Source organism: Pogona vitticeps, chromosome 10 (genome assembly GCF_051106095.1).
Source record: "Pogona vitticeps strain Pit_001003342236 chromosome 10, PviZW2.1, whole genome shotgun sequence".
NCBI lineage: Eukaryota > Metazoa > Chordata > Lepidosauria > Squamata > Agamidae > Pogona > Pogona vitticeps.
This window is the reverse complement of record NC_135792.1, coordinates 9737864-9764451: the sequence shown is the minus strand read 5'-3', so window position 1 is coordinate 9764451 and position 26588 is coordinate 9737864. Positions and strand designations below refer to the sequence as shown.

Genomic DNA, 26588 nt, shown 5'->3' with positions numbered 1-26588 from the left:
TTTTTAAAGAAATTAAAACTGGGCAACCACAATGAGAAACAAAGTATGTTTTGTGTTATGTCGCACAGAGCAGACTCCTCAGAGAGAGAATGAGGAACAGAGCAGGAAAAAATCTCACTAATTTGTTCTACTCAGCCCTTCATGAAGTGCTAATGCCATATACAATTTTTAAGCCAACTCCCATAACTGTGAAGCCTATAAATATAACAGAACGAGGCATGCTGATCTTAAAATAGAACAAGAACAGAATTTTTCAGTTTCAAACAAAAACACAATCAAATTCAAAAACGGGTGCGACCCAACTCCCTCACCGACCACAGGCTCGGATGACTTTAAAATGTATTGCAGCGCTATAATTTTTTAACGGTACAGCTAGCAGAAAGGTTGAAGTTTCCTGCATTTAAAAAAGTGGAGAGAAGGAATGAACTAATAAACTTAAATTACTCTTTACAAAGTGAAAGGAAAGAACAACAAAACACGTATCATTTTCTGGCTAGAGTAGGTGGTGGAAACTGGGTGGGGGGGTAACATATTGGTTTTAAACCACTTTTTATAGAGAACGCCAGATGATCATTAAAAATGCAAAGCCTTTACAAGCTATGCATAATTATAATTAACTGTTTGCAGAACGGGGAAATATATATCTGTTGCATCTACCAAAAGAGGTGCTATGACATAGATCTAATATTCAGCGATTCAGGATGGACGGCCCTTTTCTGGTTTTCACTGCATCTTACAAGGAATCGAAATTGTTCCAGTTGAGGTGGTGAGCTAAAACAAAACACACTAGATTGAGGAAGACTATATGACTCTGAAAAAGTCCCAGGCCAAACAGAAAGTCTTTTTAAATTTCCGGAGAGATGGGTCCAGAACCCTAATGAGCGGCTTCGGCACCTGGCAGGAGAGGCAGCATCTCCTACTCATTCCATCCAAAGGCATACATGGAAGCCCGAGTCACATAGAAAAGGAAGAGAAGAATGTGGCGTTCCCTATAAAAGAAAGAGAAAATTAATTCTTTTTTTTTAAAAAAAAGAGAGAAAATGGAATAGGGTCAGGGTTGTGGTCAATTATTTTCCTGATGCCAACAGAATCATCTCTTGTTTCTAGTACCCTCTAAATTTTGTTGCCCTGAACAAAGCCTTCGTTCCTCCATGCTAGTTATTGTTGGGATTTTTATTTTACAACCTCACATGCTGCCTTTTGCAGTCTGAGTGAAGGGGAGGGGCTTTTCTGGGCTGGGGTGATTATCTATCCAGCGCTAGCCAATCATTCTTTCCAGCCTTTGAATTAAACAAAAAGCCCCGCCTCTCTGCTGAGCTTTCTTTCCCTCTCTGTAGTCTGTTGGTGGCCATGGTTTGTTTGCTGTTGGTTGGTTCAGTTGGTTTCTAAGTATGTGAGCAGAAAGAAAGCAGCATACACAAATCTGGAAGCAAATATTAAGTAAACAAATGCTTTTATTCTTTCTCCTACCGATGTTTCAGAGTGAGCTACTGAGACTTTTAAGTCCAAGCAAATGAGAAAGGGATGATCTCCAGAGAACCTGTAGCTATACTCTTCTGTGAATCCCTGTATTTCTACTGTGTAATGAAAAGAATTTTATTAGACATTCAAAACTCTGCAACAATTACAGTCCAGGACCAACAGTCAGCCTGAAACCAATTCAGTGCATAGACTCTAGTAACCTGCCCCTGAGGAAGCACCTCAACAAACTCAGTCTTTCACATTCTCACACAAGTGGATTACCTTTAATCCTTCAGAACCCGGGGAAATACAAAAATCACATCCAATGCAACATCATGTTCTAGCCATTATATTACAATTGCTGGTAATAAGGGGAGTCTACATTGGAGTGGAATGGGCCATTGTTTCCGTCTGTCTTGATAAGATCACACTGAGGTAAATTCAATTCCATTTAAATTGAACAAGACCTGAACACTATATATGGATATACATCTCTCAGAATCAGTGACCTTGGGGAGGGGGTAGAATTGACCCCAGTGTGATACAAAGGTTCATCTATCACTAAAGCATTTTATGTTGCTGTAACAATTAATATAAGTAGCTGTCGTCCCTGTGCTAATTATTCATCCCTTTGAGCCATTTACATTTTTAAAGGCCCACAAGTAACCTGAACTGGATACCTGAACCTTAATTGAAACGAGAGTCTTTATGGAATGGTATGCTTTAACACCTAGACTTATGAACTCTGTGGTTTTATGCCATTCTGCTTCTTCACAATCAATGGCATTGTACAATATAGTTCATTGCTGTTGCTGTTTTTTAAACTGCGTCTTAATTTGTGTCCATTCCCCTCCCTGTTGGAATACGGGCCTGCATTTTTAATAAGCATTGGTCCATTGACCATTACGTAATTTGCAAGAACTTAGAGGGACCCAATGAAATCAATTAAATAAATTTCAAATTTCTCATGGCCCAGTGTTCCTTCCAAAAAACAATACTGTTTCAAATACATACCTAATAATAACAATGATTAGATATGCCAAAGAATGCAGCAAAACACAATGGGAACATCACAGATTAAAACAAGCAGAAGCCATTTTAAAAATCTAAAAACAGTACCTTAACCAGCAGTAGATTGGAATAAAAGGTGTGGAGTCATCAGTCGCCACTGCAAGGGACGTGCCTCTGTGATCCAACAAGACAATAGTGCCTATTGGTAGATTCAGACGTTGATGATTATGCTTGTTGATGATTATGTTGAGGCAAACAGCCTCTCTGATAACCTCTTCCTCTCATAAAACTCCCTTTTTATGTTTTAAAGTTTTCTGAACTGTCACCGTGCAAATGGCTACCTGGACTATATTCTGCATCATTAGCTCAAACATTTTCCATTTCATTGATAAACCATGCAACATACATGGATTAAATCTCTTTCCTAAAAGGAGTCAAAGCAGCCTGCTTTTGGTTGATTAAAATGCTTCCCAGCTGTTTGGCATTCTGCTCTCCTGTCTATGTTTGCCTCTGTAGTGAAATGATCTGCTTGGTTATCATTAGTTCTATATTCCCCCACCCCACCCCTCCTCCATATATAAACACGGTGTATCAAAATTTCAGCTCTCTTGGTTGATCTGCACCAAGTCAGTATAATATTTGTTGTTGTTGTTGTTGTTGTTTAGTCGTTAAGTTGTGTCTGACTCTTCATGACCCCATGGACCAGAGCACACCAGGCCCTCCTGTCTTCCTCTGCCTCTTGGAGTTTGGTCAGATTTATGTTGGTCACTTCGATGGCCATCTCATCCTGTCATCCCGTTCTCCTCTTGCCTTCACACTTTCCCAACATCAGGGTCTTTTCCACGGAGTCTTCTCTTCTCATGAGATGGCCAAAATATTGGAGCCTCAGCTTCAGGATCTGTCCTTCCAATGAGCACTCAGGGTTGATTTTCCTTAGAATGGATAGGTTTGTTCTCCTTGCAGTCCAGGGGACTCTCAAGAGCCTCCTCCAGCACCACAGTTCAAAAGCATCAATTCTACATTGGTCAGCCTTCTTTATGATCCAGCTCTCATTTCCATACATCACTGCCAGAAAAACCATAGCTTTGACTATGCAGACTTTTGTTGGCAAAGTCAGTATAATATTGCAGGGACTTAAATATTGAGATGGGGCCTCAGTGGGTCAGAGGCCATTGGGCACATGGGGATGGCAGGAAGGCTACATACTGCCCATCAGTCACACCTTCCCCATGCTTGGTTTATCATCATCATCATCTCAGAAGGATGGATCATCAAGCCCAGCCTCTGTCAAGGAAGGCCAGTGGGGAATCCAGCTCCCAACCTCTGGTACATCAACCACTGAGCTATCCAGCAGTTCATCTGTAAACAGCCTAGTTCGTCAGGTTTAAGTCTTGTGAATGCATGGTAGCACTGTTATGGAGTGGAGTAATGGAGCCTGGGCACACTGACTTTACATTCCTGGACTTTTGATTGCATGGGAAATGACATCATCTTCTACCTGTCTCAAGCTTCCTCAGGTCATGTGAGCATAGCTATAATACTGATGGTAGAGAAGTGGAGAAGAAGATTATAGCAGCCTAGAGTGGTCCGGTGGGCCAGATAGGCGGGGTATAAATTAAATAAATAAATAAATAAATAAATAAATAAATAAATAAATAAATAAATAAATAAATAAATAAATAAATAAATAAATAAATATTTTTCTCCCAGCAGCTGTGTGCTATCCCTTTCACCATGCAAAATATTGCATGCTGGCTTTGTCTGGCTGTAGCAGTTAAGATCAATTAGATTTACAAAAGACCTCCCGGGAGAGAATCCTAGAACTGGTTTTGGGTCCACACTGCTGCTTGCATATTGGGACTCTCGCTGTAAGATATGGAATCCATTATGAGAATGCTAACAATTTAGCGCTACACTGCTGCTCGGAAGTACAGTAAGACCCCCATATCAGCAGGGGAATGGTTCCAAGCCCTCCTCACACAGATGCTGAAAAATATGGATTATAGTGCAGGTTGTTTGAATAGCAAATACTACATGCTCTGGAATCCTCTAGTGGCCAGTTCTAGTAACTTTACTTTTAGAAATATATATATTTTTAAGATTTTCTTTTAATATTTTTAATATTTTCAGACCACGGATAAATGAATCAGCAGATACTGATCTCACAGATAAGGGGGTCCTACTGTAATTAAAGTGGGGGGGTCATTTAGATTACTATGAATCAGGTGGGACATTCTTAAGAGTCTGCTTACCTCTTTGTCTAGCTGTCTAAATAAAGGGCTTTTCCAGCTGGACTGGGTCAGAAGGAGGAGTGGTGGCACTTATAGAAGTAGTGTTCACCCACAAAAGTTACTTTTGGGACAACTCTCAGAGAATACCTGCGGATAGATTCTGAGACTCATAATCCAGAATCTAACTTTTTCAAGCTTTGTTCTAGTTGTCTTCAAATAGCCTGTAACATTCTGAACTGAAGCAACCTTTATTTTTTTTAAAAAAAATAATCTTGAGATTGAATTATCATTATAGCACAATCAGTACAGGCATTTTATGTGCCAAATGAAAAAAAAATCAATGCCCAGCTTTTGTGATTATTTCCCCTTGCTAAATCTTTATCGATCCCAGGGAAAAGGCAACACTAAATGTACCATTTTATTTCCTTCTTTCTTTTTAAGTGCTACACAGCACCAGAAAAGAAGTGTAACTTTGGTGTGATGAAGATTGTTGTTGTTGTTGCTGCTGCTGCTCCCTCTGCCAGGCTGCATGAAGCTTCTCCTGGCATCGAGACTGCCCCTTTCCTGACATTGCCATTGATCATTTTGTTGGAACAGGAATAACAAGTAGATCACATCAGGAAAGGTGCATCTAAGGGTTAATTCATACCTTGGGTTTTGCTGCAGTTGGCCCATGTACTAGCAAAGGTTATCAAGAATGCGGAGCTAATTAACAGACCTGGGCACCAACATGAGGAGAAGTTGTTAGCAGCTAAAATGAACCTCAGAGAGTTTTTCTGTTCTGTCTCCTGTATAAATTCAGTATTTGTGCAGCTGTCTCTTTTTGTATATTTAGATGTCTCCACATGCAACTAAAATTATCTTTTGCCATGCCTTCGGTATGGACTCAGCCATCCAGAAGTTCTTGTTAATCCCTTTCCCTTCACATTGTTGTTAAAAGCACAAAGCAATTTACTTATCAGGACAAAGAAAGTACTTCTTTACCTAATGTGTTATTAACTTACGAACTCACTACCACAGGATGCGATTGCCCATAACTGGCTTAGGTAGCTTTAAAAAACAATTCAGCAGGTCCATGGCTGTTAGCTATGGCAAGAGGGTACTACCGTAGTATTGACTACTCCTATTCTGGATGCACACTGGAAGGACAAATCCTGAAGCTGAGGCTCCAATCCTTTGGCCATCTCATGAGAAGAGAAGACTCCCTGGAAAAGACCCTGATGTTGGGAAAATGTGAAGGCAAGAGGAGAAGGGGATGACAGAGGACGAGATGGTTGGACAGTGTCATCGAAGTGACCAACGTGAATTTCACCAAACCCTGGGAGGCAGTGGAAGACAGTAGGGAATGCTCTGGTCCATGGCATGCTCTGGTCCATGGGGTCATGAAGAGTTGGACACGACTTAACAATAACAAAATTCTGGATGCTCCATTTCATTCACACAGTCACCCACTTTTCTGTTTCTTCACATTCAGTTGGCATTTCATGGTCATAAAGGGTGTTGAAAAATCCACCCAATTGCATCACTTTTCTACTGAAATATCCCCCCCCCCCCGTATTTCTTCAAAGTTTAGGGCTTCACAGACTCTGCTGAAACCTTCCTTTTCAGAAACTATGTGCTAGATGAATGATCAAAAATGGTTATGATAGATATATAATAACTGTTCAGAAAATAACCCAGAATTCCCAGATCTTAATAATGTGGTTTTTGGAAAGCAAAACTATTGAATTCTCTGTCCTGCTTCTATATGAGACTATCTGATTTCCATTGCCTGCTGAACAGAGTTGCCAAGGGCTAGATCAGAAGCCTTTGGCAGGAGAATGTATAGGCCCCAGGGAAACGTCAGCATATTGCTACTGATTCACAGTACTGTACTGCTACTATCCATTATTTCTTGAGGTTTTGTGTACTATAGCATTGCGGCATCTACAGAAGATTGGTTCCAGATCTGACCACAGATGCTGAAAAATGTGGAAGTATTGAACGCTTTGGGTTACAAAGAGTCGGACACGACTTAACAACTAAACAACAACAAATTGAACGCTACACATTACATGGTCTCTGGCTCCCTCTAATGTATTTCCTGGGAAATGTGTCCCCAAAATACACATAAATATGCATTTCTGGGGTTTTATTTTTAATATTTCCAGGCAGCTGATAAATGACTCAGTGGATACTGATCCTGTGGATAAGGGGAGTCCTACTGTACTACAGCCAGTCTTACCCTAGAACATAGTAACTGTTTCAGTACATAATCCAAATTCTCAGATACGACCAATGATTTTCCTGAAAATCAAGACCCCTCAATTCCCCATAGTACTCCTAAATGAGATTATCTGATTTATTCCCACTTTTTATTCAAGAAAAAGTCATGAAACCATAAGCCTTCTCTTGCCCAGTGGTGTTCAAAAGCCAATGAACTCAGGAAGAATTGGATTGGCAAAACTGAGCTGCAGAAGTTACTTCTTTGGAGTATGACACCCACAATCCTCAGCTAGGAGGGGCACTAGGAGCTAAAAATAGTAGGTTCCCAAATTCTGATTATTTCCCAGTTGTGCAGAGGCTCCATTTAAGACAGGTCTGGAGAACTTGTACCCCACTAGATGTTGTTTAATTCCAGTTACCACCAGTATGGCCGATGGTGAGGTTTGGCAGAAGTCATAATTCAGGACTACAGGTTTTTCTCTCTTGACTCAGGGCCTCATCCAAATTGTACCAGGTTGTAACGAGCCATAACGGTTATCCATATCCGTTCTGTAAAACTAGCACAGAAGGGGTGTAGAACCATTGCAAAGTCTGTGATAGATTATTGGAACAAAACGAAATGAGAAAGTGGCAGAGAAGAGAATGCAAACAAATTACCCAATTAGTATGCATCACATGCAGTGAGCAAGTTTGAGAACTTAGTACTAGATGGCAGAGAGTTGACGGATGAGACTATCTAATCACTGAACACATTAAAAAGAAACCCGTTTCATTATCGGTGCCTAAAAACAAGGAAATCTGTAGACCCGGCAAATAGAATGGCAGGTTAATCCATCAGCATGTAAGTGACAGGTGTATCCTAGATCTCTGGATCAAGCCATCCCACCCTCATTAAAATTTTAATTTGGGATGCAGGAACAGTTTTGGAAACAACAGGAAAGAACTGTAGCTTCTCTGCATATGGGCAAATCTACCTAGCTGGGGTTGTCAAGTTTCAAGGCATCACTGTGCTTCCATGGGGTTCCACAGGCAGAGACAGATCCATCCACATCAGCCCCAGAGTGGGTTATCGTTTGACTTTGGTGTTGCTTTAAAGCCTAAGTGGTCATCTCCCTTTCTTCTCAGTAGGTGACAGGCTCACTGGTTCATCCTAAAACGAACCCTTCCTAACAGGGTTCCTATTAGCTCTCTCTCCATTCTACACTGATCAGTCACACAATTAAAACCACCCACTTAATATCGTGTAGGTCCCCCCCCCTTGTGCTGCCAAAACAGCTCTGATGTGCAAAGGCAAGGACTCCACAAGACCTCTGAACATGTCCGGTGGTATCGGGCACCAAAGCATTAGCAATATCTTTTAAGTCCTGCAAGTTGTAAGGTGGGGCCTCCATGGTTTGGATTTGGTGTTTCAGCATATCCCATGGGTGCTTAATCGGATTGAGACCTGGGGGGATTTGGAGGCCAAGGCAATGCCTTCAACTCTTTCTCATGTTCCTCAAACCATTCTTGAAAAAGTTTTGCATTATCCTGCTGAAAGCGGGCATTGCCATCAGGGAACACCATTGCCACAAAGAGGTGTATGTGGGCTACAACAATCTTTAGATAGGTATTCCCTTTCCTTCTGGCTTGATGTGCCATTGACAGTTGTGTAGAACATGGAGCAGAAAGCCTTCCTTCCCTCAACTTCTTGCCTGCCCTGGAAAGATCCTCTGGTCTCAGATGCTGCCTTGAAACCACAGAGAATGGAATGCCACTGACCTGGCAACCCTATATCCAGATTTACTCCCCTGTAAGCTCCACACACTTGGATTGCCGTGATCAGTGAGTGGGAAGTCTTAATGGGGACTACACATAACCATGGAGGAAGGCTGATCTATCAATGGTGACCCAAAATGGAGTAGCATCCCAATGAGTTGTTGGGGCGGAGGTGGGTTTGGGTTAAACACATCTTTATGAATATAACTTAAGTTTTATCTAAACTGGGAGCAAAACAGGGATGCCCACCCCTGTTTTGCTCACTACCTTTCACACTTGTTGAAAAATAGCCACGACAATTGCTCTGTTTTTTGGGTCAGATGTGATTAATTGATGAAAAAAGGAGTCAGTTTCTGGGATTTTCCCTTGTGCCCTTTGTGAATGGCAGCGAGCAGGAGATATTTACAGCAATACTAGCAAAGAACATGAGTAGTTTTATTACTAAATGTGGTAAAGAAGATCAAAGTGGCTTTATAACAGGAAAACAAATGGTACATCTGACTAAGAGGGTGTTAAATGTAATAACGGTAGTAAGAAAACACAAAGCAGGAATGACTTCACTGGATATTTTCAAGGCATTTGATTGCATGGAATGGCCAACACTGAAAATGATAATAAAAATATTAGGTTTGGGGGAGCAATTTTAAGGTATAATCTGTTAGTTAGATTCAGAGAACATCACAACAGTGTTAGTAAATGATGGCATAATAAAACAGATATCCATTAAGCGGTGCTACTATACAAGGATATTCCCTTTCCCCAGTATTTAGTTAAAAGAACTGTTATTAGAGAAGACAAATTAATCTGTGACATAGCTCTAAAGACAGAGTTAAAATTAGTTCATTTGCTGATGATACTTTATTAACAGCAGATAATCTAGTAATGGACAGGATAGAATTATATTTAAAAGAATTTGGAGAAATAACAGGGTTACCGATAAATTGGCATAAATCAGAGATGATTATTGTCATGATGATGGGATATGTAGTCAGAGAAATGTAAAAATGGGTCAGACAGGTTCTGTGTGGAGATGATTTGAGAGACATTGGAATGTGTTTTTCTAAGTGCCGTGAGAGTGTTTTTCTGAAGACCGTTACAACACAGTTCGAGATAGCGTGAAGGCCGAATTCAGAGGCCGATGGAAGACTCAACATTCCAAGCTAGTTGGAGAAGAGATAAACAACACCTGGACTTTTGTGGGAATGGGGGGGGGAGAAAGATTGGGTACCACCACTTGAGGTTAATTGGCTAACAGCCAGATAATTCAATAATTCAAGGGAGCTGCAAGTCAAAAAGGTTTGGGAACCACTAGCTTAAGGTCTGGCAGGTTGCGACAGGCAGCATAAGATCTCCAAGGAGAACAGCAGCCGAGGAGGAAGGTTGTTGCCAGCAGAATGGTTACCTGTGATGAGTTGGGCCACAGCAACCATGTATGGAACAGTGATCTGCACAGGTGAGGAGCATCTCTGTACCAAGGGAACTGGAGATTATGAGATACACTCACACATGTATGTGTAGATAGAAATACTGTTAAATAAAGCCACTATGTTCTCTACACTTCACAACCACATCCTGTAGGTCAAGTAGAATAGCAGCATTTTCATACAGTTAGTTCACATCAAGACATGGGGATTTGCCAACGATCTAACAAGTACCTTCGACTAATTAGGAGTGAATGGAAATACTTTCAATTTGAGATGCCTAGCCAGCTGGCAAACACTCCCTTTGCCCTGCAAAGTTGAGGGGGGGAAAAAAACCTTTTACAACACATGATAATGTACTGCTATTGGCATGCTGGCTGTATTATAATATTTAATTATCACTTCTGACAAGATAGATCAAGCAAAGATTTTAAAATTTCATGTGAAGACAGCACGCCTTTGCATTTAGTATATTTTGGGGGGGTCATGAATGGGAAGGAAATAACAGCATTGGGACCGTTTCCAGCATTTTACATTTGTAGGGAAAAGAGGCATTAGGATCACAACCCACCAGGACACGGTAAGCTTCCGGGCCTAATCCCGATTTCTAAAGCCCTTTGCAAGACTTTGGTTCAGAGACCTCCCACAGGACTCACTCATCTTTTTCCAAGCAGCTCAAAAGGCTGGTGTGTGGAGGGCGTGAGGGAGAAGGCAAGGAAACTGAAAGAGAAAGGGGGAAGCCCCCCATGTCAGCCATGATCCTCTTGACACTGCTTATCCTAGGCTTCAAAAGACCCTTTTTTAGAAGCAGAAGTTTGATTAGCTGGGAAATTATGTCTGAAGGAAAATTACACCCCTCAAAAGCCTCTTAGGGAATGTGATTCACACTTCTGGAGTGACTTTTTTTTCCGGAGGGTGGGGTAATTGAGGCAAGGGGGAATGTAGACCATGTTTTGCTCAACCCTGCTATATGTCCACCCCCTCCCCTGGTGCATCACGGCTGAATTAGTTACTCAGCATGGAAAAAAGGGTGTACAGGGGGCTCTATGTATAAGAAGCGTTCAGTCCTTCGGCTGGTGGGTGCCAGCCATGTTACTGTCCGCCCTGTAGGAGCAACACAAGCTTTTGTTCGGCAGACAACCTATTTTAGAACAAACTTTTAATAAAGTTTACGGTCCCCGAGAGAGAGATGGAAGCCCATTTAAATTCTGTCAAGGCATGTCATTCACCTGTGATATTTCGCTTAGATTGCTAAGGCTAGCTCTGCTGAACACTTCAAAGCTTGTTGCCTGTTGTGGAACATACAAATTGAAGAACGGTTTGTGTTCAGAATGATTATCTCCCTCCCAGATAAAAAGAGATCTCAGGGCAGAAGAGCAGCGACACAATGGAGCCAAAGCTTGCAAGGCTGAAGCCCCTGGTCTCCCTCATTAGCAGGGACAATCACATTGTTTGCTATCCCATCATTTGCTCAGCTTCCTTGTTCAGTGGGCACTAAGATGCTATCCTTACAAGCAGCTGGAAGTCCTGGGGGTGGGGATTCAAATGTGCCAAACTTGCTAGGATATTCAGATTTCCGAGGCAAAGTCTGCAACTCCAAGCAAATTCTTCACTTACTTTTCAAAAACTTGCTTTAAACAAGGAAACCTGGCCCACACATTGGCTGCTGTGATATACAGTAGGACCTCCTTACTCACAGGGTTGGTATCCGCTGATTCACTTATCCATAGTCCGAAAATATTAGGAATATTAAGAAATATATATTTCTAAAGGTGAAGTTACCAGAACAGGCCATTAGAGGAAGCCAGAAACCATGCTATATAGAGCATTCACTATTAAAATGGCATTTGCTATCATCTGCATTTTTCAGCATCTGTGGCGAGTGGGCTTGGACCTGATCCCGGATGGATACGGGAGTCTTAATGTATATTGCTATTTACTATCCCTGTTGTGCCTCTTGATTCTTTGCCTCTGAATTTTTTTGTTACTTGAATTTAAGGGGACGGTGTTTTAACTCAATTGTTCTTGTTATGTACTATCAAGTCGCTTCCAAATTCAGATGACCCGAATACAGTAATCTTTTCAAGGTTCATAAGATGTTCAAGGAATTGCTTGCCACTGCCACTCCCAAAGACGTTTCATAGTCAAGTAGGCATTTGAACCCAAGTCTCCCAAGTCCCAATCTGACACTGTCTACTGCAACACACTGCTTCTCCACAACTCTCTTGTAGCATCTTTGTATGGGTCAACTTTAGCAAGGTCAGACTAAAATTATGAGAGGGGTTTTTTTTCATTATAAAATTAGACTTGAGGCATTTCAGGATGCTTAGAATTTCAATAAATAGACATCCATCCATCCGTCCTTCCTTCCTTCCTGAGAACAGGATGAAAAACTAATGAGGATTGAAAACCTTTGCTGCCCAACTGTATATCATACAGCGATCAACCATCCAATATACTCTCTGCCCATTGTCTTTCTAGAGGGACCACTTCCTGTTGCGTGCCATCAAGTGGCTTCTATCTTACAGCAGTCCTGTGAATTGGAGACCTGCAAGAAATCCAGTCGTCAACAGCCCTGCTCAGCTCTTGCACACACAAGCCCATGACTTGCTTTATCGAGTCAACCCACCTTAGGTTTGTCGTCCTCTTCTGTAGTTGCCTTCAGTTTTCCCCAGCATTATTGTCTTTTTATGAAAGTCTTGTCTTCACAATGTACCCAAAGTACAATGCCTCAGCTTGGTCATTTTTGTCTCTAGCAAAAGTTCCAGCAAGATTTGATCTAGGACACGTGTATTTGTCATTCTGGGATTCCGTGGTATCCATAAAGCTCCTCTCCAACACCACATTTGATATGAATCAGGTTTTTTCCCCCTAAGGGGACAAGGCTAATACACTTGAGGAACACTGTCTTACTCATCCACCCTTGTTCCCACCACAGCAAGAAAGAAGGCTGAAGGAGACAGTTAACAGTAAGACTACTTGGAAAAATGATTCAGGACGAACAGTTCTTGATGCTTTCAAGAATTGTGAATAAGCCCCATTTCAAAGGTAAGTCCTGCTCACTCTAAAACAAGGAGGTAGAATATGAAACCACAACATCTCCTCGCCTTTGGAATAACTTACTTCCTGGTATTCGCGGAGCTCCCTCGCTGGGCACCTTTAAGAACCTATTAAAGACTTGGATGTTTCGGCAGGCCTTCTCACCAGATAACTTTTGATTTTCTTCTCTCCTTTATTGTTTCCCTACTTTTAATTGTTGTTGTAATTATGCTGTTTTATGTAATTGTATTTTATCTCTGCTGTTGGCCGCCTAGAGTAGTCCACCGCGACTAGATAGGCGGGATATAAATTAAATAAATAATAATAATAATAATAACATGCTGCATAAAGAGGAAAAATGAGAAAACTTTAGATTAGGCAGGCTGTCAAAAAAAAAAAAAAGCAGTCCCAGTTTCCTGACCTGCTTTTGAAAACAGTACCTCAGATTCAATTTTAGACAGAAAATAAATAAATCTCTCAAAAAAGTGTTTAAAAAGAGGAAAGCACAAAAACTTGAATGCATTTCTCTTAACTTTTCATCTCTCTCAGAAAAGGTGGAATACTCAGGAGTAAACGGCAAGGTGACAATATATCTAAGCATCGATTGCTTTTAACTCGCCTTATTAATCATTTATCAAAGTTTTCAGAAGAGCAGTTCTGGAACGGATCGATTTGCTGCAAAAGGCCATTCGTAAGCCCCCAAGGCACACAGCTAGTTGCACAGGGAAAGTATTTTACATTCCGCTTTATTGACCGAGATAAAGACATCTAAATATCAGCGCTTAGTTATACAAGTGTCTGTGCTTGCAAGGAGTCTCCTGGGATGAATAAAAGCTCAGGGGCAGCACAAAGGTACAAGTGGAGACAGGTTCTGGCTTGGCCCATAATAACCGTGTACTAGTTCATCCCTAGCCCCCAAGCACAGGGCATGCTTCCTTTAAGCTGGGAAGTACTGCTTATTTCATTACCAAAACCATCGTTTCAGCACATAGATGTTATTGAAAGAAAACAAGCCCAAGATTCTCTTACCCAAACTGCTGGATGAAATTCAGTTGAGCACTCACCAGCTAGAGTGGACTCATTGAATCAAAGATATTTTGTTGTTGTTTAGTTGTTAAGTCATGTCCGACTCTTCGTGACCCCATGGACCAGAACACTCCAAGCCCTCTTGTCTTCCTCTGCCTCTTGGAGTTTGGTCAAATTCATGTTGGTAGCTTTGGTGACACTGTCCAACCATCTCGCCCTCTGTCGTCCCCTTCTCCTCTTGCCTTCACACTTTCCCAACATCAGGGGCTTTTCCAGGGAGTCTTCTCTTCTCACGAGTTGGCCAAAGTATTGGAACCTCAGCTTCAGGATCTGTCCTTCCAGTGAGCACTCAGGATTGATTTCTTTCAGAACATATAGGTTTGTTCTCCCTGCAGTCCAGGGGACTGTCAAGAGTCTCCTCCAGCACCACAATTCAAAAGCATCAATTCTTCGACAGTCAGCCTTCTTTATGGTCCAGCTCTCACTCCCATACATCGCTACTGGAAAAAACCATGGCTTTGACTATGAGGACCTTTGTCGGCAAAGTGATGTCTCTGCTTTTCTGCAAAGAGATTTATGCAAAGGTTAAACCTATGACCCAGCCAATGACTCAATGGGTCTATTCTTGTCTGGACCTGCCATCTGATTTAGATATTAGGTTTGGGCCCACAGCTTGACCCGGGAGTAAAAGAAGCTGGACAGAAGGAAGAGCCAAGCCCGCTCATCTCTTTGTCCTGCAAATGTGTAGCAAAAAAGAATGGATTTGTCAAATTTCTGAGTTTTTTAAACTTTTCCTTGCTTGGCTTATTTGTTCCATCCTGTTTCCGCTGCAGAGTTTGCAGTTTCTGCCATCGCTGTTTGGCTGTTCTACTCTACCAGTTTTTTTAATCCAAATGTTTCCCGAAAACCAGCACCACTATCCAGAGATGCCGGAGGTTAAGACACCCATCCATGAGGCAGAAGAACATCAAAATACCATCTTCCCTGCTTTTCAGCAACCTTACAAATCATTTCCTGTCAAAAACCACCAACATCTATTAAGAGATTGGCATTTGCAGCCCCTTGTCCCTCAAGTCTTTGGGGGGAAAACTTCAAAAGCTAGCAGTGCCAACGCTATGAAAGAGAATTTGAAATACAAAGGAAAAGTGGCTTGGCGTACAAAAAGAATATAATTATGGACCAACTTTGATGTTAAAGTGTTTATCAGCATTGGAACGTGAGCAAAATCCCATGCCTTTTCAGTTTCCGGAACACAGGAAAATCCAGACAAGACTTGTTGAAATTCATTCATTTGTAATTAGCAATAATAATAATTGTAAGGCCTTCAGCTTTTGCTCTTTCGTCTGATGCTTGTGCACCAGCAATTCTGGATAATAAAATATGAAATAATAATAACTGCTACTACTCACTTGTGGATGAAACACATTTCAGCAGTCCCCATAGTCATCAAAAAGGAATTTTATAAAATATTATAGTCAGCTGCAGATCTCTGAAATAAACTATCAGAGCTGCAAAAATGGTAATATTAGAAAAAGTATACATATTACACTGATATTTAACGGATACTGAGGTTTTTTTTTGTTAAAACCTGTATTTATTATATAATACCAGTCAGACTGTGTATATTGTATTAATAACCAAGTCAATTCCAAGTTATGCTGATCCATGTCGTGGTTTCCTAGATATGCAGTATTCAGAAGTGATTTGCTGTTCCCTTCTTCTGGAAGTATTCTAGGGCTGTGCAGCTTGCCCAAGGCTACACAGGCTGGCTCTCCTCCTAGGCTGCAATGGTAGAGAATGGATCTCCTCGTATCCAGCTTCAGAGTTAACTGAAGCACTGAATTTAAGTTGCTCTAAGGCAGGAACACATTCTAGTCTCCCTTGACATGCCAGAATGGAGTCAGTGGAAATGCTTTCTGTTCTTTAACATCTTAAATGCTTGACTTAGGAAAGTTAATTTTCCGGACTATAAGACCCATGGTGTCTAGGGGATTCTGGAACTTGTAGTCTAAAACTCTGCATAGGACATGGATATATCACTGGCTAGAAAAGAAATACATAAATCTCTTGCTTCATGCATCCTGCTTTTAGACGATTCTCAAGACAGGAGCTATTTTGAGAAAATCGGTTTGGGGGTTTTATGGTTGCTCATTTTGCTTTCAGTTTGCTAACAGCATTTATTATAGTTAGCCTTCTTCCATGCCAGAGGGGCAAGAAAGGCTAACGACTCACCCTCTGGTTGCTTTCATTGGCCACATTGTCCTGCCAGGGGGGCCTGATTCGTCCTGTTACTCAGGGGATGCCTCAAAATTATTTGATTTAAAATGGTGTGCCACTTGTAGCCATCATGGGCCAACTGATGCCAAAAGCACTTTCTTTTTGGCGAATGCTGGCAGGCAGCAGCCCAGCCAGAAGGCAGGAGATAGTGTGCTGCGGTTATCCGATCTGTTTCTTTGCAGGCAGGCAGCAATGGCTATTGGGAGCTGTTTGTTTGCCCCTCTCCAGGATACAGGGGTCTGGGCCGCCAGGTCCAAGCCCGGTGAGGCCAACATTTCCTCTGGGCACCTTGTACAACTTTACCCATTTTTCATAGGTGAAGATTCATTTCTGCATTGCCCTGAACTAACACTTGCCCATCCCCCAGAGCCCAATAAATCTGCACATTGCCTCCAAACCAACATTCATTCATTCATTCAATTTTTATACCACCCATCTGGTCTAGGGATTCCAAAAGATCTCCTGTATGGAGAATTAGTGCAGGGAAATCGCCCCAGAGGGAGACCACAGCTGCGATACAAGGATATCTGCAAGTGGGATCCGAAGGCCTTAGGAATGGACCTCAACAGATAGGAAACCCTGACATCTGAGCGTTCAGCCTGGAGGCAGACATTGCATCATGGCCTCTCCAATTTGAAGAAACCCTTGTCCAGCAGGCCGAGGCAAAGAGGCAGTCCCGAAACCAGCAAAATCAGGGAGCTGGACAGGGGACAGATTGCATTTGTCTTCACTGTGGAAGGGATTGTCACTCTTGAATTGGCCTTCTCAGCCACACTAGACGCTGTTCCAAGTCCTCCATACAGAACACGTTACCATAGTCTCTCGAGACTGAAGGATGCCTAAGAAGGAAGGCCTAGGGCCACTCTGGGAGGATTGCAACAATCACAGCAACAACATAATCAGAATACCAATTTGACAGGACAGAAGCTAAAAATAATATACAAATAAAGCAATACTGTCAAAAGCATTAGAATGCATTTAAATAAATATTTAAAACGGTGGATTTGATCGGATTAGGCTAATTATGCTCAGCTGACACCACCGGTATAATTTTTTAGAATGCCAGCCTGAATAATAAAGCTTTTATTGACCTTTTAAAAAATGCCAACAGAGGCGAAAATAAATAAATAAAAATGAACGAACATATGAACGAACAAACAAATGAATGAATGAGCAATCCGAAACAAGGACAGAATTGCCAGAAAGTTTGCACTGAGCAAAGAAGCAGGAGACCACCTCGCCCAGTTCAGAGATTAAGACTGTGTCCACACAACTCTTGGCTTGCCAGCTCAATTACAGGACTGGGAAAAAAAAAACTCCCCAGCATACCCAGGGCCATCACAAGAACAAGCAGATTTCACACCTGGAGACAGAATAATCATACTTCACACATCTAAGCACTGCAAATGGACTCCCTAAATTTAGACAGCAGATTTAACCGGGCAAGAGACACACTTTCAAAAGGATCAGATTTCTCTGCCGAGACATAGACCTACAAAAACAATTTGCTAAATTTAAAAAAAGTTTATTTAACACATCTGAAATCGGTACACATAGTCATACATACACAAATGTTTCTTTTATTTGTGATCAAAAGATAAGAAAGGATTTCATGGTTCTGCCTCTTTGTGCCTACAGCTTTGTTTTGTTTTTTTGGTTTTTTTAAAAAAACTGGTGTTTTATAACTAAGATAAATACTATAATTTTAAAAAGTGATCTACATAATAAGGAAAGAAGCTAATCCTGTTCAGAAGACTCAAATAGAGAATAGTTTCATTTAGTCCGAGCGCTGGGTTCAAGATTTGCTCGAAGGAGCACAGATTTTATGGGATCTGTGTGTTGCTAAAACAGAATTTTAATAAATATACCAGAATCGCAGGGAAGCGAGAAATGTAACCAAATAAAAATAGACTGGCAAAACTGGCAGCTATTCAGGAAACAGGCGAGCCGGCAGCTACACGGACGTGCTATTTCACCGCCGTTCTGGGAAGTCAATAGAGAAAAGTTCCAAAACTCCCTTTCCCGTTCCTCTTGAACTGGTTGCCCACAATGGACACAAACATTTCTTGAGACATCAGATCGTCGTCTGCTTCTGTGATCCCCAGGTTGCTCAGTCTTTTTTTGTGCTGCTGGCTCTTCTTCAGTGAGATGGCCGAAAGTTCATGGGCAATCTCAGAATTCTCCTCCATGGGCTTTCCCCCCCAGGAGTCTAATTCACCGCTGGTCTGTCTTGGTAGGTTTTCACACCCCGTGTTGGAAGCATCACCAGCCGGCGGCGTATCCTTCACCGGTCCTGAGTCAGAAACAACTGCATTAGATTAGTGCCTTACAAAGAACTACAGTGGTTCCCCGCTAAACGCTTACCCTGCATGATGTCAAAATCGCTTTACGATAAGTTTTTGCGATCGCAAAACGATGGTTCCAATGGTTTTTTTTTTACTTGATGTCAAACCGTTTGTTTGCTAAATGATTATTTTTTCTGGCTCCGCAAAATGGCTTCCCTTTGTAAAATGGCTTCCCTCCCTTCTCAAAATGGCTGCTTTCCAGACCCCTGCTTCAGAAGACAGCGATTTTAAACAGCTGATCGGCGGTTCTCTATGGGCGATCTTCGCTGGACGATGAGGTATTTCCCCACTGGAACGCATTAACTGGTTTTCAATGCATTCCAATGGGTTTTTTTGGCTTGACGACAATTTCTCTTAACAGCGATTTTCCTGGAACGGATTATCATCATCAAGCGGGGCACCACTGTAGTTTTAAGAGAACGTTTATATACTTGTCCTCTTCCTGCACCTTCATGTATGTCACCCTTTAAAGCAATAGACATCCGGAGGTGGGGGGACATGTGGCCTTCCAGGTGCTGTTGGACTTCAGATCCTATCAGCCTTCAATAGCAGAGCTAAACATGAGGAGTCATTGGAATCGGAGTCCAACATCTCAACAGCCACACAATCCCCACCACTGACGTATAATCTAGGATGCAAAAGGGAAGGAATAGAGAAGGGAGGAGGGGGGAACTGACAATATTCAGGGATCAATTTCCACACAGTATTTATAATGTCCAGATCAAAAATGGGCTACTACAACAATCCGTAAGCTTCTGGCCTAGAACCTTCCCAAATTCTACACCATTGGCTCTGCTGGCTAGAATTAATTAGACCTGTAGTTCAAAAATGTTTGTTTGTTTGTTTATATACCACTTCTCTCCTAGGCTAGAGGGCCTGAGACAGCTTACAGTATTGAAAGAAACAAACAAAGAAAGAAACAAAATAATAAATTGTTACAATATTTTAAAAAAGCATTAAACAAATATATGAAAGCTAAGACAACTCACAGTAAGAGCAAGATTTAAAGCACAAGGAAAACACAGAATGATCCCATTAAAAAAACCCCTGGATGTAAAAGAAAGCCTGCCTGAAGAGGAAGGTCTTTGTCTGCTTGCAAAGGGACAGCAAAGATGGGTTCAACCTAGCCTCCAGTGGGAGGGAGTTCCAAAGAGCAGCAACAGAGAAGGCTCTCTCTCCTGCATCCCCACCAAACACACCTGTGAGGGTGGTGGGACCAAGAGACATTTCTGCCCCATCCCAAATCCCTTCCCGAAGAAAGATCCGGGAGGACAAAGCTATTCTTTAAATCAGCATGAGAGTAAAATACATGCCTAGAGAAAACACAGGATAGCCAGTGCGGTGTAATGGAGAGACGAGGACTCAAGAGCCCCAAATTCAAATCCCCAGTTAGCCGTGGAAGCTCGCTAGAGATGTGGAACTGGTAAAACGGTTCCTTAAATATTTCACCTACCTTGAAAGTCTTATTAGGGTCATTATACGTGGTTCCAATGCGACCGTTCATAACAAGAGATAAAACATTTTTTTAAAAAAGTTCAGCCATGCTTGTAAATATCATACCTTCTGAGTTTTCCTGCACATTCTCATTTCTATCCAAACAGACTGTAGGTTTGACTAGCACAACTCCATACCCCTCATTGTTATGGATGACATTGTTCACCATCGTTATTTTTGGAGTTTCATAATGCTCATCTAAAAAGTCCTGAAAGCCAAGACAAAATAAGTGAAGATCACTAATTCTGTAACCGCCGTAGTGACCCTGAGCCCAAATCACTTCTAGCCATCTTTCTAAGAATAAAACTCCAGTGAAATTCTTCCCTATACTGGTTTAGTGCTCTTCCTGCCCTGGTTATCTATAAAGCATGCAGGGAATTGTTGAGGGAAGCAGCCACATCCTCAAAAGCAGAATCATCTTCACACATTTTATTTTAAGATAGCGGAAGCCATAGGTATTGGGGTTAAATCCCTTCCCTTCCTGGACTACCTGGAAGTCCACCCTTTTTTTTTTCATGATACCAATACTTGTTCAATTTCCAGATTTTTATACAATTTTCTCCCCATTCTGAAAGGCTGGGATCTCTCTTCTAAAAGGCTTAGTTACTGCTAGCAGAAAGAACCATTAAGAGAAAAAATACTGATTTTTTGGGGGGTTCTACCTCTCCCCCCTGACCATCACAGGGACGCAGTCCCAAAAAATTTCTCTTGAGTATGAAACAGACCTTCAAGCTGAAAGAGTCTCCCACACCCTTAATCCTTAAGGGATAGTAGCATTCCAGTGCTTAGCTGCAAAGCTTATTAGATGGACATTAAAGGCTCATTCTTGGCTGAATTATTTTCTTCTGTGATTCTGCCAGGATTCTGCGATCAGTCATGATTCACTTCAAAACTCTTAAGAAAAAGCAGGAATAAAAGCCAACAAAACACTTCCCTCTTCTTTTACTCGTGCCGTTCAGAGTGCTTAAATTTAACATATAAGAGTGGTCCAAAGCACTGAAATGCTAATGGTATACCTTCTCCAGCATTCAAGATGCAACTCACTTTTATGAGGATTCCCTCTTTGCAATGATGTATGCCATTTCCAATCAAGGTACATGTCCCCCCTGGATAGACTTCCACACCAGCACCCTAAAATTAAAAAAGTGAGAAACGGCTACCAAGCAGTCTATGCAAAATGATTTTTCCTAGAGCCCAGCAAATACTTTAGGGCGAGGGGTAGGCCACTGCAGCCTTCCAGGGTTTGCTGGCCTGCAGTTTCCACCAGACCCAGTCAGCACAGCCAGTGGCAAGCAGCGCTGGAAGGCTGCCGTTCTCAGCCTCTGCTTCAGGGGATGGGCGGCAGAAACACAGTGTAACTCCACGGCTGATCACTAAACAATGATCTAAAGACACACCGTTTCAAGGTTAAGCTGGGGCTTGAGAGTAACGGAAAGGGGTGCTGCTTCACAACTCTGGGTCTTGAGACTCAGGATGAAAGTTAAACTTCAACTTTAACTATGATGCCGAGAGAGGCCCGGAAGGAGAAGACATGAAACCGAGCCTTCTCGGCGGTGGCTCCTCACCTATGGAACAATCTCCCTCCGGAGATTCGCACAGCACCTACGCTGGGAATCTTTAAAACCCAATTAAAAACATGGTTATACATCCAGGCCTTCCCTCCAGTCAATACCTGATTTCTCTCTATTTTCCTTTTTTTTTTCTTCTACTTTATTACAATTGTTATTGAATGACTATGCACAATCTTGAGTTTATTGTTTTATCCTATATTGTAAGCCGCCTAGAGTGGACGAGTAGTCCAGATAGGCGGGTGTATAAATAAATAAATAAATAAATAGATAGATAGATAGATAGATAGATAGATAGATAGATAGATAGATAGATAGATAGATAGATAGATAGATAGATAGATAGATAGATAGATAGATAGATAGATAGATAGATAGATAGATAGATAGATAGATAGATAGATAGATAGATAGATAGATAGATAGATAGATAGATAGATAGATAGATAGAAAAATGAGGGGGGCTGCAACTCGAACAGATGTCCCGTCTGTGGACTTCGAACGGTGACTTCCTCAGCAGACAGATAAATTTAATATAGAAGATAATAAGACACCACAAAATCTTCTCAAGAGAGGTCTGAGTAACTCATGCAATTTCCAGTGTCGTTGTACGTCTAATGACTAGCTGGATAGCTCAGTGAGTGAGGTATGTGGCTGTGGAGCTACAGGTTGGGTGTTCAATTCCCCGCTGGGCCTCCTGTGAGTAGAGCCAGCTTGGGTGGCCTTGGGCCAGCTGCACAGTCCCAGGGTGCCCCCTAGAGGAAGGGAAGGGTAAACCACTTCTGGGTACTCTCTCTGCCTAGGAAGCTCTGGAAAGGGTTGCCATAAGTCAGAATTGACTTGATAGCACCCAAGAATTATTATTATTCAAAAACTCCAGGCACAGTCAAAATTATATAAAAAAAACATTGACTGGTATTATTATTATCAGCATCATCAGATGGGCACATTTGGCCAAACAATCGACACTTCCCAGCCCCGCCTCCTCCAGCGAGCGCCCACTCAGAGGCAGCACCCCAGCATCCCAGTCCCGCCTCCTCTGGGCATCGCCTCTGACCAGAGGAGGTGGGGCTCGGAAGCACTGGACACCTGTTATGCTGAAGAACAAACCAGCATAAACTGCCACTTCGTACCCATTGCTACTCATGAAACTTTCAAAACTTATAGAGGGTGTCAAAAGTAGTTTATGCAATGGCATGGAAGGATGAGCTACTCAAAGGACAAATAAATTCAATTAAGCTATCTAGCACCCACTGTTTATATGCACGCCTATACCCTGAAACAAGGCTTGCCATAAGTCTGAATCAAGTTAATGGTGTGCAATTATCTTTATTCGGTCTGAAATCTTGAATACAATTTCCTGGGAAACCCACTGGAAGAAAGTAGGTGTTATTTCTAAGTGACTAAGAGAAGTGTGCATTCAGTAATCTAATCCATGCTAGTTTCTACCTTTGCACCATACATGTCAGAATTTTTCATGGAGAACTCAGCTGATGTTCGGACAGCAACTCCTGTGGTTTCGCACTGCAACACACAGTTCTCCAGCGAAGTCTTCCCTCGGTGAATACCTACAGAAATGAAGTGTCATACATAAAAAGATTACAAGAGCCACCAGAAAGATTTTGGGTGGTGTCCTAGACAGCATTTGTAATCCAGCTGCCCAGCTCAAGAGGGATGAAAAACCATCATCACTGGCAAATTGTCACCGATTAAAGGGGATTTTGGGGTGCATGCGAAAAGGTGCAATCAGGTTGCATGCACCCCAAAAAGGAAGCCTTATAAATCAGTGACTTTCCATTTCTCATGCCATTATCCCCCTTACACATGCAGAATCAGACAGTGATTCCTCATTTGCAAATCAAAGAAAACGCTCTCTCCCCTGCAACCCTTAGCGTTCAGTCCTAAGAGTGCTGGAGAAAAACAGGCAGTAAGCGATTAGGAAGGAAAGACACTCTATCCGAATCAGCAATTGCCTTCAGAAACGGCAGCTCTCCAAATGCTGGACCAAGAGGCACCAAATCCAAGTGGCTATTGTTGGACTTCAGCTCCCAGAAGCCCCTGCCAATGTGGCCAATGACCAGGGATTCTGGGAATCATAGTCTACCATCATTTAGGGAGTCTTGCACGAGATGCCAGAACTTAGAAAAGTTAAACTGGGACTAGGAGATTCTGGGAGTTGCGATCCCACAAAATAAGCTTTCCAGATACTACTAGAGGGTGGCTCTGGGAGGTGAGATTTGCAGAAATATTAACTTATAACGGGCTTAAAGCAAAGGAACCCCAATAGTCCAACAGAACGTGGTCAGTGACCCAAGCATGGCGAGAGTGCCAGTCAGAAAACGGAGTGTTATATGCTAAAATGGGGATGATAGGACTGGAGAACAGAAGCATTCCATTCAATAACATTTTGTTGTGGCTCCCGATTATCTTAGCATGAGAATGTTGCTCATTTCTGAGTCAATATTAAATACTGTATTTTTTGCACCATAAGACTCACTTTTTTCCCACAAAACAGGGGGGTGGAAAGTCTGTGCATCTTATGGAGTGAAGAAAACAGATTATATTTTCCTGTTTTCTTCTCCTAAAAAATTGGTGCGTCTTATGGAAAGGTGCGTCTTATGGAGCGAAAAATACGGTACATTTTGCCTGGATTATTTTTAAAATGGCTGCTCGTGGTTATGGATTCATTTTGTGTTTTGCTTTGGGGTTTTTTTTTGAGAAATATATTTGTGATTTATTCTAACATATTTTAAAATATATATATTACTACACCGGCAATCCCATTAGGTACACATTAATATACTTTTGATTTATTGACTGCTGTCCAATCTCCCACTGACTATTTTCGGACTGCATTCTGGAGGGGGAGGGGGAATTGTTTCTCCTCATTTTGAAATCTGCCTAACACCAAGGAGCAGGTTAAACCTTTTCAAATCAATGGCACTCCAAGGTCCTTGGGAATCCAAAGAGAGAAGGGAGCCCATAGGGGGAACTTTGCCAGCTGGATTAGGCCATTAGACACAAAGGTAAGAATGCCATAAGAACCCATGTTTTCAATGAGGTAAGATGCCTTGGGCCTTTTTAAGGAGAAAGGCAGGGTAAAAGTAAAATGAAATCCAAAAAAATACTGTATCAAATTAAAAGTCTGTCCTGAAGTTGGAGACCTTCTTTCAACACCAAGTCCAAATTCAGTTTTTCAGAAAGGTTCTTGGGGGGGCTCATCAAGGGATGAGTGGAGTCAAGGGCTAAAGAATGAGGCCAAAATAAAACACAATAGGGACCAAAATCCTATTGCTAGTCCCAAGCAGAGTAGCCTACTTGGCTAAAATCCTGATGTGCAGCTACCCAAATGGTGCAACATTTAGAGGCAAATTGTTGTATCGTAACATATCTTCATAGACCTGATCGGTTGCATGCCAAGTTGCGCAACTCAGGAGGCCTGAGATGTCTCTACTCAAATTTCTTATCTTATGGCAGTTCACTTCCAAAAGTTACACTAGTTGCATAACTGAGTGACAGGATTTCAGCCATTGAGTCAACACATCTGCAAAGCGCACTGAGCAAATGGACCCACTTTGGGGCAGATTTATGCCCATATAGTGGTAATTTTGGCTTAAAGTTATTCCTGCCAAGAACTAAAGCTTTGGAGAGGCAGCAGGAAGAAAACCAAACGATCATGTCATGGGAAGACTGGGAACTCACGGAAGGGTGGATTTGAACCCAGGACTCTTTGTTTCCCACTACTAACCTAAATAATCCAAAGTTCTGCACTCACAGGAGGTGAAGAAAAGGCCAGACATAAGGAATGATCATCCCATACTCGGACAACATGTAGCTGTAGCCACTGCTAACCTGTTCCTCTCTGGCCTCCATTTACCTAGATCCTCTGGTCGCAAATTCCAACCCTAACTATACATGACATGAAGAAGTACTTCCCATATTAAACACTTATACAAGGACAAACTTTGGGCAAAAACAAAGTTATTCTAAGAATATTTTGGGGACACTCAATTAGTCACTTTTCTCCAACAGTGACCCAAGAGCCCCCCTCTGCTGGGGTGTGTGTGAATATATTTTCACATCAAAAGGTGCTGAAATCATCTTGCTCGCCCATGTAACATTTGTTATTCAAATCTACCTCTCGATGATGAAGTGTTAATTAGCACCTAATCCAAAAGGCAGGACACAGCCAACAATATTGTCAAATTCAAATCGGGAAAGAGGGGGGTGCGGGAAGAGGAAGGAGAAGTAGGGAGAGACCAGTTCCCATTAAAAAAGGGGTGGGCGGTTAAAATAGAGAAACTTTTGAGATCAAACGCTCAAATTGCCATATTGGGGTGTTTTTAGTAATCAGTATAAAGGGTCGCCATGAGTCAGAATTGACTTAACAGCACATGATTATTACTATTGTACTATAGACAGCTAAAGGGAATAGTAAGGAAAAGGAAAACGCACAGTGTTAGATTATCAGATCTTCAGCAGAGATTCTTTCTTCAAGGACCATAATTGACAGAAGTTCAGGAGGTGACAAGCAGCAGTTGTGCTTTCAGGATCGAAATTTAGGGCAGACGTCCAGCTGTGCATTCAGCAGTAGAAGCAGAAGGATACCCTCAATGCAGTGTTACCCTCTAACTCCCACCCCTAAATCGCACCATTAAGTATAACTGAATAACTCGAGAAACAGTGTGCGCATGACCGGGAAGACTAGATTCAAGCTTGGATTTGATGGCCTTGTAAGCCCCTTCCAACTTCACT

At 41.9% G+C, this 26588-nt stretch overlaps 1 protein-coding gene across 1 annotated transcript in view; it reads right to left on the bottom strand.

The window, feature by feature from the left end:
- Positions 1 to 17930: 17930 nt before the first annotated feature.
- SHCBP1 (SHC binding and spindle associated 1) overlaps positions 17931 to 26588 on the bottom strand; it is a 28671-nt gene continuing 20013 nt past the window's right edge. Inside the window, exons 10-13 of the mRNA XM_072980496.2 lie at positions 23283 to 23401; positions 21310 to 21396; positions 20332 to 20473; positions 17931 to 18719 (exon numbers count right to left, since the gene is read on the bottom strand). Of these exons, the coding sequence (XP_072836597.2) occupies positions 18418 to 18719; positions 20332 to 20473; positions 21310 to 21396; positions 23283 to 23401 (650 nt within the window). The 3' untranslated portion in view covers positions 17931 to 18417. The remainder of the gene's footprint in view (positions 18720 to 20331; positions 20474 to 21309; positions 21397 to 23282; positions 23402 to 26588) is intronic.